The sequence below is a fragment of the Cebus imitator genome, unplaced genomic scaffold (assembly GCF_001604975.1).
Source record: "Cebus imitator isolate Cc_AM_T3 unplaced genomic scaffold, Cebus_imitator-1.0 Scaffold79, whole genome shotgun sequence".
Lineage (NCBI taxonomy): Eukaryota > Metazoa > Chordata > Mammalia > Primates > Cebidae > Cebus > Cebus imitator.
Window position 1 is genome coordinate 39184 of NW_016107394.1, and position 18607 is coordinate 57790.

An 18607-nucleotide genomic window follows, 5' to 3' on the forward strand; every position below is an offset into this window, starting at 1 on the left:
ACATTTTCTGGATACATTTATAGAAATGAAATTGCAGTATAAAAAGTTTGTTATATTAATTTCATTTTAGAAAATTTCAGTAGCTTAAACTTCCATAAGCAAAATTCAAGTATGTGTTTCCCCATGTTATATTATTAAAATTTAACCCAAAAATATAAAAAATACATGAGTCCCCAGTTTAATTACTTGAAGTCACATGCTATTATTTTATTTTTAATTCATGCTGCATTTCGTTTTTGTGCAAAAAGTGAATCACACAGCTTAACGAAGGAAACTTAATAGAGAAAATTTTATTTTGCTAGAGTTTTATTAAGTAATTTATCTTTCCATGTTATCCTGTTTCTTTTTCATTTAATATATTGCCATAGCTTTGTGTATTTATTCCTGTCCTTATTTTCTGTCTATCCTTATACCACCATGCTTTACTAATTTAATTATTAAAGAGTCATAGAATAATTTGATGTCCTAAAGAACAAGTGTTACACATCTTTCTGGCATTTTTGATTGCAGATATTAATTCTGGAGTCAAACATAATTGTTTGTTTACCAATTGCTTATTTTTCTGGAATTTTCCCTGAAGAAAAACTAGATAATAAAGTAGGAATTAGTACTCCCTGAGATGTTTCTTAAGCTCTTGTAATGTTTATAAACAAATGTATGGGACACTTAAGAACTCACTTTACACCATATCAGACAACTTCAGTGAAATTTCCTGCAACAAGCTTCTGCTAAGGAAAGCCTATCCTCCTTTTTAAACTTTTCTTTAATGATGCCCTTACACCATCATGATGTGATTTTGTTTTACTCGGTTCAAAGCTATACAGCAGCACAACACACAAAAATCACTCAACTGGAATAAAAGATGTAAATTTAGGCTGTCATTATCATTAACCTATCAGAGCTTAATAATTTATTTTGAGTCTTTCATTTCTTTTCTTAAAATAGAAATTGCACCTTTCCTTTCCCCTTGCCTTTCACAAACATCCACCATCTGACACAGCCACCTACAATAGTGTAGGGGATGCTGCCAAAAGAGGTTAGGTAAAAGCACATTACAACCTGCAAACTATGATTCAGAGATGTCTCCTATCTAAACTCATTATTCAATCAAACCGGCTTCCATTTGAATGCTTAGAGTCTATAATAATAAAACAAATAAGTATTTCTTACCGAACGAAGTAGCGTTGTATAATATGTCAATATTTAAATCTTCCATGTAATTACTGACTAATTTCTCTATATCTCTTACATCCTCTTTTCTTTCATTTTTTACTTATTTCAAATTATTATTTTTAAGCTTTTCATTGAAGTATATCACACAATTAGAAAAGTGCACTGATCCTAAGAGTACATTTTTCTTCTTCTTTTTTTTTTTTTTTTTTTTCTTTTCTTTTTCTTGAGCTCAGATCTCTCTACATTGCCCAGGCTAGAGTGCAGTGGTGCAGTCATGGCTCACAGAAACCCGAACTGTCTAAGCTCAAGCAATTTTCCCACCTCAGCCTCTGGTGTAGCTGGAACTACAGATGCATGCTACTAGGCCCACCTAATTATTATTTTATTATTTATATAGCTCCCTCTATGTTGCTCAGGCTTGTATAGAGCTTCTGAGCTGAAGCCATCCTCCTGCCTCCACCTTGCAAACTGCTTGTATTACGGGCATGAACCACTGCACCTGGCCATGAATTTTCATATAATGGGCAGACCGAGGCAAAAAAGCATCTAGGCCAAGAAACTTTCATAACATGACCACTAGAGCAGGAATTCTTCTTCACTTGTTTTCTTGTTTCTACCCACCTTGGATAACCACTATCCTGATTTCTATTACCAAGAGAACTTTGACTTCTTTAGAAATGTACATAAATGAGATATTGCAGAAAATACTCATTTGTTTGCCTCAACTTTATGTCTGTAAGATTTATCTATATGGTTGCACATAAAAATGAGTGATTCCTTCTCATTGTGTTATGATATTCAATTTTATGAATACACTACAATTTCTTTACATGCTATATGCTTTTTTATGAGGGGGGCAGGTAATATACAACAACTTGCTTCAAAAGTAGTGTTGCTATGAGCATTACTTTACATAGTATTGATAATATATGGCTGTATTTGAAGAAGTATACGTATAGAATAAGAATTGCCAGATCATATGATGTTCCTAAGCTTGATATGAATAGATATTGATAAACTTTTTTCTGAATGCTGACTTTGCAAAAAAGTGATTGTACCAATTTGTAAGATTACAAGTGGAATTTTTTTGCATTTTTGATAAATTATCTTTATAGATATTTATGTGGTAGAGATATTTTGATGTATACATACAACATGTAATAATTAAATAAGGGTATTTGGGATATTCACAACTTAAAACATTTATCATTTCTTTATGTTGAGAAGATTTCAAATCTTATCTTCCAGCTGTTTTTTAAGTATGCAACATATTGCACTAAGTGTGCAGTATATTGTCAACCTACTGTGATATTGAACATAAGAACTTAAGGTGCCAAGATAAAGAAAGGTTGGGTAATGAGAATGACATACAACTAAGTTCAATTAAAAATTGCCAAACCATTTTTAAGTGTTCTAGTTGCTTCATATCCTTGCTAGTATTTTGTGTTATCAACCTTTTATTTTCTTGCATGCGTATAGTAGCATCACATTGTGAATTTAATTCAAACACTTTTATTTATGTCAAAGAAGTCATATATATCATTTCTCACATTCTTTTTGCCTAAACCCAACCACGCAGTTATAACCAGGGACAGGAGTGAAAGAAAAATGCAGTTTCTAGATGAGTGGCTGTGAGATGAGCTTAAGCTATAGGCTGGTGGAGGTGGAGAGGAATCTGTCACTGGGACAGACATAATTCATACTGGGGAATTGTTAAAGTCTCTTGCACAGTGCAGTGCGTTTGATATAAAATATAAAAAGAGCAAGACATACTATACATTACAAAGAAATGTTGGTACCTTTGAAAATGTACCACACATCAAAATAACAAGAGTGTAAAATATGACTTTAATAGATGTTATCAGAACCATATGTACAAAATACAAAGAAGTTTAAAAGAAGAGAAAGGTCATGTTCAATGCTAAGGTCAAGGTTTTTTGGGAAAGACATGGTTAATGATATATTTGAGACATTTTTGGAAAATAGATTTTGTGTGTGTGTGTGTGTGTGTGTGTGTGTGTGTGTGTGTGTGTGTGTGTGTTTTAAGTGAAGATATTTCTTCTCTAAAGGACATTTCTGAAATAATTCAAGCAAAGGCATCCAAGAATAACAAAAAAGGGATTCATGCTGTTCAATGAAAAGCAACAAAGTTTAGAACTCAGGATGAGTAAGAGAATATATATTGATGTGGAAACAAAGAGGTTTCTACATCAATGTAGAATATCTGGCTAAGAGGACGAATTGCAGTGGAAAGCAGCTTTGAAGTCAAGCACACCCAGGTTTGACGGTCGGCACTTTCATAGACTAGTTTGATGCTGTGAAAGTTACTAATTTCCATGAATCTCTATTTCTGCAGTGGACATTTGAGGCAATTAAATCAAATGAATGGGAAATGAAGCATTTAGCAGAGGTTGATAATAAATGTTATGTTCTTGTCAATTCTTTTTTGCTGTTTCTTTGTGTCCTTAAAATTCTGGGGTCCACAGGAAATTTTTTATTTTGATAATTTATTCATTTAATGTACCAAAGTAGAGATTCCAAGTGCAAGAGTAAGGAGAGATGTGTATATAATGCTGGCACAATTTATGCCCTACCATCATAGACAATGTTTCATAAGCTAGTTGAATTTATTATTTATATTTTTCTCATTCATTAATAGTAACATTTTTTACCAAGAATTTTCAATAAATAATGAAAAATAACTATAATGCTGTGGGATCTGTAATAAGTTCTGATGAAGATATACAGATGATTGGATATAGTGTCTAGACTCAATAACCTTTTACTAAGTATTAAAAGACCACTTAGATGAATAATGTCTGGAGTGGACTCCCAGCAAACTGCAGCAGCCCTAAGGAGGATGGGTCTGACTATTAAAAGAAAAACAAACAAACAGAAACAACAACAACAAGAGGACCAATAAAAACATCCACAAAAAGACTCCATCCAAATGTCAGCAGCCTTAACAATTAAAGCTAGATAAACAAAGATGAGAATCAGTGAAAAAAATGCTGAAAACTCAAAAACCAGAGTGCCTCTTCTTCTCCAAATGATTGCAACACCTCTTTTGCAAGGGCACAGAACTGGGCAGAGTCTGAGATGGCTGAATTGACAGAAGTAGCCTTCAAAAAGGTAATAACAAACTTTGCTGAGCTAAAGCAGCGTGTTGTAACCTAATGCAATGAAGCTAAGAGCCATGATAAAACATTACAGGAGTGACTAATCAGACTAACCTGTATAGAGAGGAAAATAAATGATGGAGCTGAAAAATGCAACACAACAACTTTGCAATGCAATCACAGGTACCAATAACAGAATAGACCAAGCAGAGGGAAGAATTTCAGAGCCTGAAGACTATGTTGCTGAAATAAGACAGACAGACAAGATTAGAAAAAATTGAAGGAAAAGGAATGAACAAACCATTTGAAGAGATGGAGAAAATGTAACCAAGTTGAGGGATAACACTGGGAGAAATGACTGATGTAGGTGATGGAGGGATGGAGGCAGCAAACCACCATGGCATGCGTGTACCTATGCAACGCTCCTGCGAGATCTACACATGTACTCCAGAACTTAAAGTATAATAAAAAAAAAAAAAAAAGGAAAAAGGAAAACATACTTCAGGATATCATCCAGAACTCTCCCAACCTAGCAAAACAGACTAGCTTTCAAATTCAGGAAATACAGAGAACCCTAGTAAGATACTCCATGAGAATATCAAACCCAAAACACATTAATCAGCAGATTTTCCATCATCAAACTGAAGAAAAAAATGTTAAGGGCAGATATAGAGAAAGGCCCACCTATAAAGGGAAGCCCTTCAGACTAACAGTGGACCTCTCACCAGAAACTCTACAAGCCAAAAGAGATTGGAGGCCAATATTCAACATTCTTAACAAAAATAATTTTTGACCCAGAATTTCCTATCCAGATAAACTAAGTTTCATGAGTGAAGGAGAAATAAAATCCTTTTAAGACAAGCAAATGCTATGAGAATTCATCATCACCAGGTCTGCCATGGAAGAAACTCTGAAGGAGGCACTAAACATGGAAAGGAAAAACTGTTACCAGCCACTGCAAAAACACACTGAAGTGCATACACCAATGACACTATGAAGCAACTACATTAACAAGTCTGCAAAGTTACCAGCTAGCATCATGATGACAGGAACAAATTCACACATTACAATATTAACCTTAAATGTGAATGGGCTAAATCCCCCAATTAAAAGACACAGAATGGCAAGCTGGATGAAGTGTCAAGACCCATTGGTGTGCTGTATTCAAGACACCTATCTCAAGTGCAAAGACACACATACTTTCAAAATAAAGGGATAGAGGAAAGTTTACCAAGTAAATGGAAAGCACAAAAAAGCATGGATTGCAATCCTAGTTTCTGACAAAACAGATTTTAAACCAACAAAGATCAAAAAAGACAAAGAAGGGTATTAAATAACAGTAAAAGTTTCAATTTGACAAGAAGAGCTAACTATCCTAAATATATATATATATACCCAATACAGGAACACCCAGATTCATAAAACAAATTATTAGAGACCTACAAAGAGATTTAGACTCCTAAACAATAATAGTGGGAGACTTTAACAGCTTGCTGTCAGTATTAGACAGATAATCAAGACAGAAAATTACCCATGACATTCAAGAATTAAACTCAGCTCTGGATCACGTGGGCCTGACTGATATCTACAGAATTCTCTGCTCCAAAACAATAGAATACACATTTTTTCTCAGCACCACAAGGCACTTACTCTAAAAGTAATTATGTAAATAGATGTAAAACACTCCTCAGCAACTGCAAAAGAACTGAAATAATATCGCCTAGACCACAGCATAATCAAATTAGAGCTCAAGATTAAGAAATTCATGCAAAACCACCCAACTACATGGAGATTGAACAATCTGCTCCTGAATGATGACTCCTGGGTAAATCATGAAATTAAGGCAGAAATCAAGAAGCTCTTTGAAACTAATGAGATCAAAGAGACAATGTACCAGTATTTCTGGGATGCAGCTAGAGCACTGTTAAGAGAAAAATGTGTGGCACTAAATGCCTACATCAAAAAGCTACAAAGATCTCAAATTGACAACCTAACATCATGATTTAAAAAAAAAACAAAAACAAAAACAAAAAAAACAAACGAACAAAACTGGACAACCAAGGACCGAGAAACCCCAAAGACAGCAGAAGACAAGAAATAACCAAAATCAGAGTGGAACTGATAGAGACATGAAAAACACTTCAAAAAGTCAATGAATCCAGAAGCTGATTTTTTGAAAAACTGATAAAATAGATAACCACTAGCTAGACCAATAAAGAAGAAAGAGATAAGAATCAAATAGACACAAACAGAAATGATAAGGGGAATATCACCACTGACCCCACAGAAATACAAAAAACCATCAAAGATAAACACCTCTATGCACACAAACTAGAAAATCTAGAAGACATGGATAAATTCCTGGATGCATACACCACCCTCTGCCAAGACTGAACCAGGAAGAAGTTGAATCCCTGAATAGAATGAGACAGTAATAAATATAGCCTAAAAAAACAAACAAACAAACAAACAAAAACCCAGGACCAGATGGATTAGCAGCTGAATTATACCAGAGATACAAAGAGGAGCTGGTACCATTTCCTCTGAAACTATTTCAAACAATTGAAAAGAAGAGACTTCTCTCTAACTCATTTTATGAGGCCAGCATCATCCTAATACCAACACCTGGCAGATATACAACAACAAAAAAAGGAAACTTCAGGCCAATATCCCTGATGAACATTGATGCCAAATTCTCAATAAAATACTGGGAAATGAAATCCAGCAGCATATCAAAAGGCTTATCCACCACGACCAAGTCAGCTTCATCCTAAGATACAAGGTTGGTTGAACATATGCAAATCAATAAATGTAATTCATCATATAAACAGAACTGAAGACAAAAACTACATGATTATCTCAATAAATGAAGAAAAGGCCTTGAATAAAATTCAACATCCCTTCATGTTAAAAACTCTCAGAAATTAGGTATTGATGGAACATATCACAAAATAATGAGTCATTTATGACAATCCTACAGTCAGTGTCATACTGAATAAGCAAAAACTGGATGATGCTCCTTGAAAACTTGTACAAGACAAGGATACCCTCTCTCACCACATATATTCAGCATAGTATTAGAAGTTCAGGCCAGGATGTTTGAGCAAGAGAAACAAATAAATGGTATTCAGATGGAAATAGAAGAAGTCAAGTCACAAGCATTCCTATATACTAGCAATAGACAAGCAGAGAGCCAAATCACAATAAACTCCCATTCACAATTCCTATGAAGAGAATTAAGTATCTAGAAATATAGCTAACAAGGCAAGTAAAGGACCTTTTCAAGGAGAACTACAAACCAGTGATCAAGGAAACAAGAGAGTACACAAACAAATGGAAAAACATTGCATGCTCATAGATAGGAAGAATCAATATCATAGAAACGGCCATACTGCCAAAAGTAATTTATATATTCAATGCTATTCTCATTAAACTACCATTGACATTCTTCACAGAATTAAAATATACTACTTTAAAATTCATACGGAACAAAAAAGAGCCCCTTTAGCAGAAACAATTCTAAGCAAAAAGAACAAAGCTGGAGTCATCACACTACCCAACTTCAAGTTGTACTACAAGGCTACAGTAACAAAAACAGCATGGTACTGGCACAAAAACAGACACATAGACCAGGGGAACAGGGTAGAGATTTCAGAACAAGACCACACATCTACAAGCATCTGATCTTCAACAAACATGACAAAAACAAGCAATGGGGAAAGAGTTCCCTATTTAATAAATGGTACCGGCAAATTGGCTAGCATATGCAGAAAATTGAAACTGGACCCCTTCCTTACACCTTATACACAGATTAACCCAAGATGAATTAAAGACTTAAATATAAAACCCAAAACTACAAAAATCCTCAAAGAAAATCTAGGCAATACCATTCAGGACATAGGGAAGAACAATGATTTCATGACAAAACTGTCAAGAGCAATTGCAACAAAAGCAAAACTTGACAAATGGGATCTAATTAAACTAAAGAGCTTCTGCACAACAAAAGAAATGGTTATCTGAGTGTAGAGACAACCTACAAAATGGAAGAAAATGTTTTCAGTCTATGACAAATATCTAATATCCAGTATCTACAAAGAACTTAAATAAATTTGTAAGAAAAACTCACAAACAACCTTATTAAAAAGTGGGCAAAGACACGAACAGACGCTTCACAAAGAAGGCATTTATGTGGCCAACAAACATGAAAAAAAAAAGCTCTACATCACTCATTAGGGAAATGCAAACCAAAACCATAATGAGATACCATCTCATACCAGTCAGAATGGCAATTATTAAAAAGTCAAAAAACAACAGATGCTGGTGAGGCTGTGGAGAAATAGAAACACTTTTACACTGTAGGTGGGAATGTAAATTAGATCAACCATTGTGAAAGACAGGGTGGCAATTCCTCAAAGACATAGAATCAGAAATACCATTGACCCATAAATCCCATTAAAGGGTATATACCTATAGGAATATAAATCATTCAATTACAAAAATACATGCACAGGTACGTTCACTGCAACACCATTTGCAATAGAAAAGACATGGAATCAATCCAAATGCCCATCTTGATAGAATGGTTAAAGAAAATATGGTACCTACACACCATAGAATCCTCTGCAGCCATAAAAAGTAATGAGATCATGTCCTTTGCAGGGACATGGATGAAGCTTGAAGCCATTATCTTCATCAAACTGATACAGGGACAGGAAACCAAACACCGTATGTTTTGACTTATAAGTGGATGCTGAATAATGAGAACACATGACACAGGGAGGGGAATAACACAAACCTCGGCCTGTTGCGGGGGAGTCCTACAGTATTATAGGACAGTCATGCTACAATATCACATTTTTACTCTAACTTTTCTGCGTTTGGATATACAAATACTTACCATTGTGTTAAAACTGCCTGCAGTATCCAGCATAGTAACATGCTGTACAGGTTTGTAGCCAAGGACTAATAGGCAATACTCTATAGCCCAGATGTGTAGTAGGCCATACCATCGCAGTTTGTGTCAGTACACTCTATGATGTCACACAATGACAAAATCGCCTAAAGATGCATTTCTCAGAACATATCCTCATCGTTAAGCAACACATGACTATCATCATCCTAAAGATTATTTCTCAGTTCCTTCAACTGTAACCCACTATTCTACTGGAACCCTGTTTGCAAGGTGGTAAGGTATGGGAGAAGGAAAGCTCTCAGTAATCTTTTAATTAAACTTCAGCCTTCTAGTGGCCCTTTGGCTCATGCCTTTACCTTCACAAATATTTCTCAGTCGTACAGTGCCCTCTCCTCTGCTCTCTTTCCTGTTTTCAGTGTTCCTAATCTATTTCTTTGAAACCTTGACATCTGTTGACTAGATGTTTATTTTCTCTTAGGTGAGTTAGGGAGGCTGAAGTCTTTGGCAAACTGTTTTACTCGGCAGAATAGAGCTTTTTTATGGAGAAACATCTGAACAATTATTATTCTTCCCCTCCACCTTCCAGGGCCAAGAGTGAATCTTTCTCAGATACTCTGGATAAGAATCTGATTGGTTTCCTGGAAATATTCCTGACAAAATGTGTGACCCCACCCCATGATGTGACCTCCAGTAGTCTCTATCTCTCAGGTTCTAGAAAGCCATCAAGTTTATTATTTGGTATTTCTCTTTGTTTGCAGTTTCAGAAGCCTGTTTTCTAAAGTAGATACCAGCTATGTCTCTTTGGATGTGCCTGTCTCTATAGATTTTGTGTGATTTTCCCATGAGATCAGTTCTCTAATGGGTTCAAACAGGTTCTTGATTTTCAGTTTGTCCGGCTTTTTCTCAAAAAAAAAAAAAAAAAAAAAGAGTGATAACTTTTATGTGTTTCCATGTTGAAGATGAAACTGAAACTTGATAACACTTTTGATGCAAACATGTTTCTATATGTAGACCAGCTATTTTTCTTGTCTTATCTCCATCTACTGCTATATAAGGCAAGATGTCATAATAGTAGTAACCCAATATCACAGTACTTAAGCTACTGAACATCAAATGATAAACTCAAAGAAGAATGAATGCAAAAAGATACATAAATCTTTGTGTTCCCCTTTCATTGGGAGAATGAGGGTTTTGCAGTTGTACAATGGCTATTTGCATGAAACATGCATAATGTAGTTGGTAAGTTTATTCAGAAATTAATATAGCTTAATGTGCAGGTGATCATATCTGAGTTGTTATTTCTTCTCTCAATTGAAGCATTTTAAACATTCCATGTTAAAATATTTTGGATTTACAAGAAAACCTCCGAAGGTAGTACAGAGTGTTTCCAATGCATTTCATCAAGATTCTGCTAACATAAATGTAATAAACCGTGTCACATTTATTGCAGTAACATCAGTATAATATTATTGACAGAAATAGACTTTATTTTGATTTATCTAGTTTTTCCACTGATTTCCTTTTTTTGATCATGTATCTAGTCTTGAATACCACATTGCAGTTAGTGGTGGTGTCTCTGTCTCTTCCAATCTGTCACATATATATTTTTTTCATCTTCATCTTCCCACTTTTGAATACTACTTGTAAACTGTTTTGTAGAGTGTTTCTCAGTTTGTTTTCTTCTCTGACTTTTTCATGATTGCATTCATGATTAAATTGTTATTTGGGGGGGAAGTGCCAAAGAGAAAACATGCCCATCCTGTACATTACATGTAGGGTACCTAATATCAAATTAATTAATTCACTCTGATGATAACCTTAATCACTTTTTTTAACGTGGTGTTTGTTCTGATTAATCACTTTAGGGTTTCTACTTTTCAATTTTCAAACTCTTACATTCTTATTTTTAAACTCTACATTACCATTGCCAGAATCTAAGGACTCCTTGGCATTGCAGAGCAGAATAATATATATATATATATATACACACACAAAAACAAACATAAAAAAAAAAAACTGGATGCTACATTTCTCAGATTACCTTGACCTGTTTGATTCCTTGTTGAAGTCTTCCAATATGAATAATTTGTCCAATATTTGGACAGGAGGTCACAGAGGCCAGTTGTGGTAAAATTACAGATTTCCTTGTAGCCTCTATTTTCTCAGATCTCTCAATGAATTCAAAATTTGCAGCAGTGAGGATGAATATGAAATTTTCCCAGAGTTTTCTGTGGCTTCTTAATTTGTGGTCATGGTGGCCAGGCACATTAGCTTCTCTGAATTCTCTCCGAACTATGATTTAGTCATATCTTCCAGTGCTTGAATCTGTTTTTTACATTCTCTATATGTAGCTTTTTAAAACTTCTCTTCTTTAGCTCCTTCCACATTCATCCAAATTTCAATTCTCATATGAAATTTTTTTTATTTTGTATCATTTAATATATTTCTATTTCCCGAAATGACTCCAAATAATAAGACAGTTGAAAAGATAGAGAAATTTACTAGATCATTTTTATATATGAAACCATGAAATTCAAATTATAGAACTAAAAAATGCAATATCTAAAAGAACACTAATGTTTGTTTAACAGCAAAATAAATATAACAAGTGTTAGCACAAGAACTGGAAAAAGGACAATGAAATACCTAACCTGAAGGATGTAATCTATAATTGAGCATATTAGAAGTATATGGAAAAGCGAAAAGACTTAAAACACACATAACTGAATTCCCTGAAAAACAAAGGAGGAGGGAACAGAAGATTTATTTGGGAAAAAGATCCAGTTATTTCTGAAAATAGAAGACAAAACCCAAGCCAAAGATTTGGGAAATTCTGCAAATCCCAGCAGAAATAAGCATACAAAAAACAGATTTTGGCCCATTAAAATAACATGAATGAAATCAGACACATCCTCCACTTAAGGAAGTCTACTTTTGTTATCTTGATGAACCTAAAACTTTATTATTCTTCCTGGCATTTTTCTGTATTGACTCCTAGATTTCTTCAGATCCAATTCCTCTTTCCTAATTTTTTTAACATTGTCTAATTTTTAAACTCATTCATTGTCTTTATTTTTAACTCACACATTTTTATTCATTGGACTTTGATGTGTATCTTTAAAAAATCTATTTATTATTTCATTTCTTAATCATATTACATTACTCTTAAAAGCTAGAGCTAATGTTATTAGGGCTCAAACACCAGCCTTTTCCTTTTTCTATATGAGTGACCTTTGGTGAATTGGTCTCCATGTTCTTTACTTTCCCTATGCATGAAATGAGGTAGTAGCAGTACCTGTCTGATAGGAGAAAACATAGAAATAAATGCACACATTTAGAAATGTCCCTGACACATATTCTGTATATTATTTGACATTTAATTTATTTGACAAATAATAGTTGTGTATATGTATAAAGTACAATGTGATATTTTTGTATATGTATACATTGTGGAATTATCAATGTAATTAACATATTAATCTAACATAGATATATTAGTAATCAATTCTAGATACATTAAGTTTTAGATGCATTAAGTCAATGAAAAGTTCTAATACACAACTAACACATCTTATCAATCTAATTAACATATATCATCATATACTTATTTTTTGTGGTAATAACATTTGAAATTTATTCCCTGCAGTTATGATATACATAATACATTATCATTTACTACAGTCAACACACTGTTTGATAGATCTAAAAACCTTGCCCCCTTGTCTAACTAGAACTTTACCCTTTTGCCAATATCTCTCCATCACTGCCCACTTGCCTCAGGTCTGGTAACAACCATTTTACTATCATCTACTCTTATGAGTTCAACTTTTTTTGTATTCCACACATAAGTGATATCATGCAGTATTTGTCTTTGTGTGCCTGACTTATTTCACTTTACATAATGTCCTTCAGTTTTATCTTTATGGCTGCAAATGGCAAGATTTTCTTCCTAGTTAAAGCTGAATGGTATTCTATTGTGTGTACATAGCATATGACATTTTCTTGATCCTTTCTGGATATGTTGATGTCTTAGCTATTGTGAATAGTGCTGCAATGAGCATAGGAGTACAGATATCTCTTTGACATACTGATTTTAATTCCTTTGGATATATACTCCATACTGAAATTACTGCCTTATCTGGTAGTTCTAATTTTAGATTTTTCAGAAACCTCCATTCTGTTTTTCTTAATGGCAATACCAGTTTACCTTCACCAAAACAGCATATAGGAGTTCATTTTTCTCCACATTCCCTCCAGCATTTTTTCTAAAGACTTTATTGTTTTATCTTTTATATTAAGATTTAAAATTCTTCTGGGATTAATTTTAGTATATAGTGCCATTAAGGGATTGACATTCATTTTTACATTTACACAAGCTATTCCCATCACCATTCCTTAAAAAAATCATTTTCTCAAAGTTGTACACTGTCTCTGTATGTTATATTAGTGGTTTGATTTTACATTGTATATTTTGATGTATTAGCCTATTTGCTTATCCTTGAGACAACCTACAGCAAATATGGTTCTGACATCTATTTAGTATCAATCTTGTATCTGATGTGTTTATCTCTCAGTGTTTTCACTTTACAGGAAAGCCTTGAGTATTCCAGGACCTTTACATCTTCATACAAATTTTCAATGGTACTTGAAAATTTTCACAAAATGACTTTCAAAAATTTTTATTCAGATTGCATTAAATCTAAATATCTTTATAGGGAAAATCATGTTATTTATAATATTGTATCTTTAAATTCAATCATGAGTGTGGTATATCTACCATTTATTTTAGTCTTCTTAACATATTACTATTACATAGTTTTCAAGGTAGATGTGTTACATCACTCATTAAAGAGATTAATAGATGTGTGCATGATTAGCTGCTTTTCTTTAATTATGACATTGATTTGTAAAGGATGATCCCAACTAAAAAAAATAAAATGAAATACATGATTATAAAAATAAATATTGAATTTTTTTCTGGTTTTATTACTTTGAACTTTTTTTTTTAACTGAGAATGTGTCAATAGGGGAGACTGAAGTTATGTAATAGATAATTTTCAGGATAGCAAAAAATAAAGCATATATGGTAGTCTCCTTTAATCTGTTGCTTTGTTTTTCATGATTTCAGTGTCCATGGTGAATCATCATCAGAAAATAGGTGAATACAGTACAATAAAAATACTAATATTTTAAGAGAGAGAGAATGAACATTCACATAACTTCTATTATATTGTTATAAGTGTTCTATTTTCTTACTAGTTATTGTTGTTAATCTTTTTCTAATATGTAAATTAAATTTTATAATAAATATGCTAAAGGAAAAAATCAGAATATATATACAGAATTTACAGGGCTAAATACTATTAGCAGTTCCATGCATCCACTGAAGGTTTTGAAACATACTAACGGTAGATAATGGGGAAATACTATATACCTTACTTAAGATAAACTACATATGATTACAGAGCTGTTGTATAAATTAGATGATAAATTTTATGTGCTAAAAATTGTTCATAACAAATAAAATAAAATAATGTTTATTTTTATTATTGGAAATGTTGCTAATTGGTAAAAATTAATTGTTACCTCTGTTACTTATACCAATTAGCAGAATTCAGAATACGATATTTTGCTTAGATTTTATTATATTTTAATAATAATAAAAGTGGTAATACACAATTGTAATTGTTAATATTTATTTAGTGTTTTAAGAGTATAGAATAAAGGAAGTAGGAGATTATAATTTAATTAAGGCTATGTATACTATTTCTTTCAAACAGGATTATACTTATTTAGTGTCTTTGACGGTGTGGACATCTTTTGAGGGTGACATAAGTATAGACAAAAATCAAAGCGATTACCTTTTCTCTTCTTTTTTTTTGTTTTTTTAAGACAATGTCTCACTCTGTTGTGCAGTCACACGATTTTGGCTCACTGCAGCCTCGAACTCCAGAGTACAAGGGAGTATCCTACCTCAGCCTCCTAAGTAGATGGGACTACAGGCATGTGCCACCACAACTGGCTTTTTTTTTAATTTTAATTTTTATTTTGTAGAGACAAAGTCTCACTATGTTGTCCAGGCTGATGTCTAACTCCTGGGATCAAGCCATCTGCAAACCAGAGCCCCCTCAAAGTGCTAGGATTACAGGTATGAGTCCTCACTCCAGCCCTTACTCTCTTTTATGATTGGGAAAATACCAGTTCTATTAAGGGAAATAAGACATAACATTACAGTTACAAATCTAGTAATGATTATCTAGATAAAGTGACTATTCTGTTTACAGCATTCTATAGTCTATAATCATTAACCACATTGTTATCAACCACAGATACATGTATCACATAATTGTTAGAACGTGTTTGAGGTGCAGGCAAGGAAAATGCCACTTTCAAATAAATATTAGAAGAATATGCAGCTCAATGTGCAAGAATTAAATGTGAGCTCAGGAAGTCCCAGTGAAGACAATAACCTAAGACAGCAGAGTAGTTACAAACATGGGCACAGAACCAGACTTGCTGAATTCAAATATTGACTATTTATTAGCTGCATAATGTTGGCAAACTACTTAAGCCTGTTTTGAACTGACATTACTATCCATAAAGACTGGATGTGCTTAGCACATCAGATGAGTTACGTGTATGTTACATATTATAAATAACTGTGTGAAATAATCCCCAGTTGCAGTTAGATAATGGTTGCTTTCATCTTTCTCTTTAAGAAGTAACAGAATGTCTCTGGGGATATGGACTAATGTTATGCCCATTAGTAGTCTCCTCTCTGATAATATAAATCACAGCCTTATAGCTCTCTTTTGATGCAGGAACTTAAAAAGATATAATCTATCTTTGTGAGAATAGAGAAGCAATATATCTTTGAGTTGATAGTTGAGCAACCGATTTGAGATTTCCGCAAGATAGAAGAAACACTGAATTTCAGCATATATGCAAAGGCGATAGGTAACTACTTTTCACAATGAGGACAGAAGGCTAATATATATCTCAGATATCAAATTCTATCATAGTCTTAAATTATTTGAGAAAAGGGAAAATTTATTTAGATCACATTTTACTTTCCTTTTTTTACTAGATAGAAATGTAGTAAGATTCTTAAATGTGGAGATGTCCTTGGGTAGAGGATATGAAGAACAGTAAATGTGGCTTTGTAAACTAATCTAGAGAACTTCATATTATATGATCACTCATCTGTGCTCAAATCTATCCTGTAAGAAGAAAAAAGAGTTGTATGAAAATGATGTACCAAATGGAAATAATTTCTGAGTCGCAGAAATAACACCTCGAATTCTAAATGCATGCTCTTCCTGCTCATTATACCAACTTCTCAACCTTTCTCCTAACAGGCTTCCCTGGCCTAGAACGAGAATATCCCTGGCTCTCTATCCCCTTCTCCTGTATTTACATGATGGTACTTTCAGGGAACTGCCTGGTGCTGCATGTAATTCATACGGAGCCGAGCCTTCATGAGCCCATGTTCTACTTCCTGGCCATGCTGGCTCTCACTGATCTGTGCATGGGGCTGTGCACAGTGCACACGGTGTTGGGGATTCTATGGGGGCTCAGCCAGGAGATTAGTCTGGATGCCTGCATTGCTCAAACCTTCTTCATTCATGGTCTATCAGTTATAGAGTCTGGAGTCCTCCTCGCCATGGCCTTCGATCGTTTTATAGCCATCTGCAACCCTCTGAGGTATACATCTATACTCACCAACATCAGGGTCATCAAAATTGGGCTGGGAATTTTAGTTAGGAGTTTTGTGCTCATCATGGCTCCCATAATCCGCCTTAAGTTTTTTCATTACTGCCATTCTCATGTCCTCTCACACTCTTTCTGCCTTCACCAAGACCTGCTGAGACTAGCCTGCTCTGACATTCGCTTCAACAGCTTCTATGCCTTGGCTCTGGTGATTTGTACCCTTTTGTTTGATTCTGTGTTAATTATCACATCCTACATTCTCATCCTGCGTTCTGTCATGGCTATTGCATCCCGAGAGGAGCAGCTCAAGTCCTTGCAGGCCTGCGTTTCTCATATTTGTGCCGTCCTGGTCTTCTACATCCCAATCATTGGCCTCACCATGGTGCATCGCTTTGGGAAGCACCTCTCTCCTGTGGTCCAGGTCCTCATGGGCAACATCTACATCATCTTCCCACCTCTCATGAACCCCATCATTTATAGTGTGAAGACACAACACATCCGTGGCAGGATTCAGAGATGGTTCTTGAAGAGAAAGTAAAATACTTTAAATCAAATAGGGGTAAGTGTCTCAGATACAGAACGTTATGGCAAGTTAGGGAAAGAAATATGTTTATATAAGGAAGGTAAAATAAGACAACTAAACATTAAGACTTTATATAATATGGCATTGACTGTAAGCATTATATGGATCAAGACTTGTTTTATTTCCCATGTTTTTGCATTCACGTGTAATATTGAAATTTCTAATAGTAGAGTTATGCATCACATGTCCCTACGATTTCTGTCCAAGAAAAGATAATATTTTAATTGTCCATATGCATTTTTCTTGTAACTAATATCTACAAAGAAATCATCTAAGCACACATTATATATTCATCAAAAAAGCACAATTTACCTCAAATGGGTCTCATCACACTGCTTAATAGCTCACTCATGAGCCATTCCAAAACATTATCACTCTTCTCACTAATCTGTCAATAGACAACTCTGTTACTTTCTTTGCAGAGAACCTTTTGTTATCATCATTTCACAAATAAATTTTGTTGTATATATTTAAGGTATACAACATGGTATTATAAGCTACATATATAGTAAATGATTACTATATTAGAACAAATGAATATACCCATAATCTGATATAGTTACCCAACTCCATCAACCCCATGTTCAAAGCCGCTATACTTTACACATCAGCAAAAATCACGAATAATACATTATTATTAACTGTAGTTCTCATGTTATACTTTGAATATGTTATCTTGTTCATCCTACATATTTGCTACTTTGCATTCTTTGACTTACATCTTCCCACTTCTTCCCCCGATCTTTGTTACTATCGATTTATTCTCTATCGCTATATATTTGACATTTTTTCCTTTCTAGACTCCACATATAAATGAGAATGTATCATCATATTTTACATATCCATAAATAGTCACTAACATCATGATCTTAATTCTAGCCTTATGGAAATTGGTATTATTTTACTGTCCAGAATAAATAATCCACTTATCTGCCTAGCTGTTACTGCTCATTTTTTCATTTTTTCTGGATTTGATAAATATCAGCAAGCAAGACTTTTTTTATAGGATAATTTCTTGTATTTCTTAATAATCATGGAAAACAAAAATTCTAGTAATTTGGAAAATAATAAAGCCTAGCCTAAACTGAAAACCTTGTGGAATTGTCACTC

At 33.9% G+C, this 18607-nt stretch overlaps 1 protein-coding gene across 1 annotated transcript; it reads left to right on the forward strand.

Annotated features, from left to right (window-relative positions):
• The first annotated feature begins 1021 nt into the window (after window positions 1-1021).
• Window positions 1022-17452, forward strand: LOC108307380 (olfactory receptor 51V1-like). Its single transcript, XM_017532783.1, has 3 exons — window positions 1022-1041; window positions 14958-14995; window positions 16515-17452. The coding sequence occupies exons 1-3, from the start codon at window positions 1022-1024 to the stop codon at window positions 17450-17452; spliced, it is 996 nt and encodes a 331-aa protein (XP_017388272.1).
• Window positions 17453-18607: the final 1155 nt, after the last annotated feature.

Bases quoted from the DNA above. Each gene is read 5' to 3' on its own strand.
- LOC108307380 (XM_017532783.1), top strand. From the start codon at position 1,022: ATGCTGCCAAAAGAGGTTAG. The intron at 1,042-14,957 runs GTAAAAGCACAT...AATTTAATTAAG, and splicing joins ATGCTGCCAAAAGAGGTTAG to GCTATGTATACTATTTCTTT. The intron at 14,996-16,514 runs TTTAGTGTCTTT...AATTCTAAATGC, and splicing joins TTCAAACAGGATTATACTTA to ATGCTCTTCCTGCTCATTAT.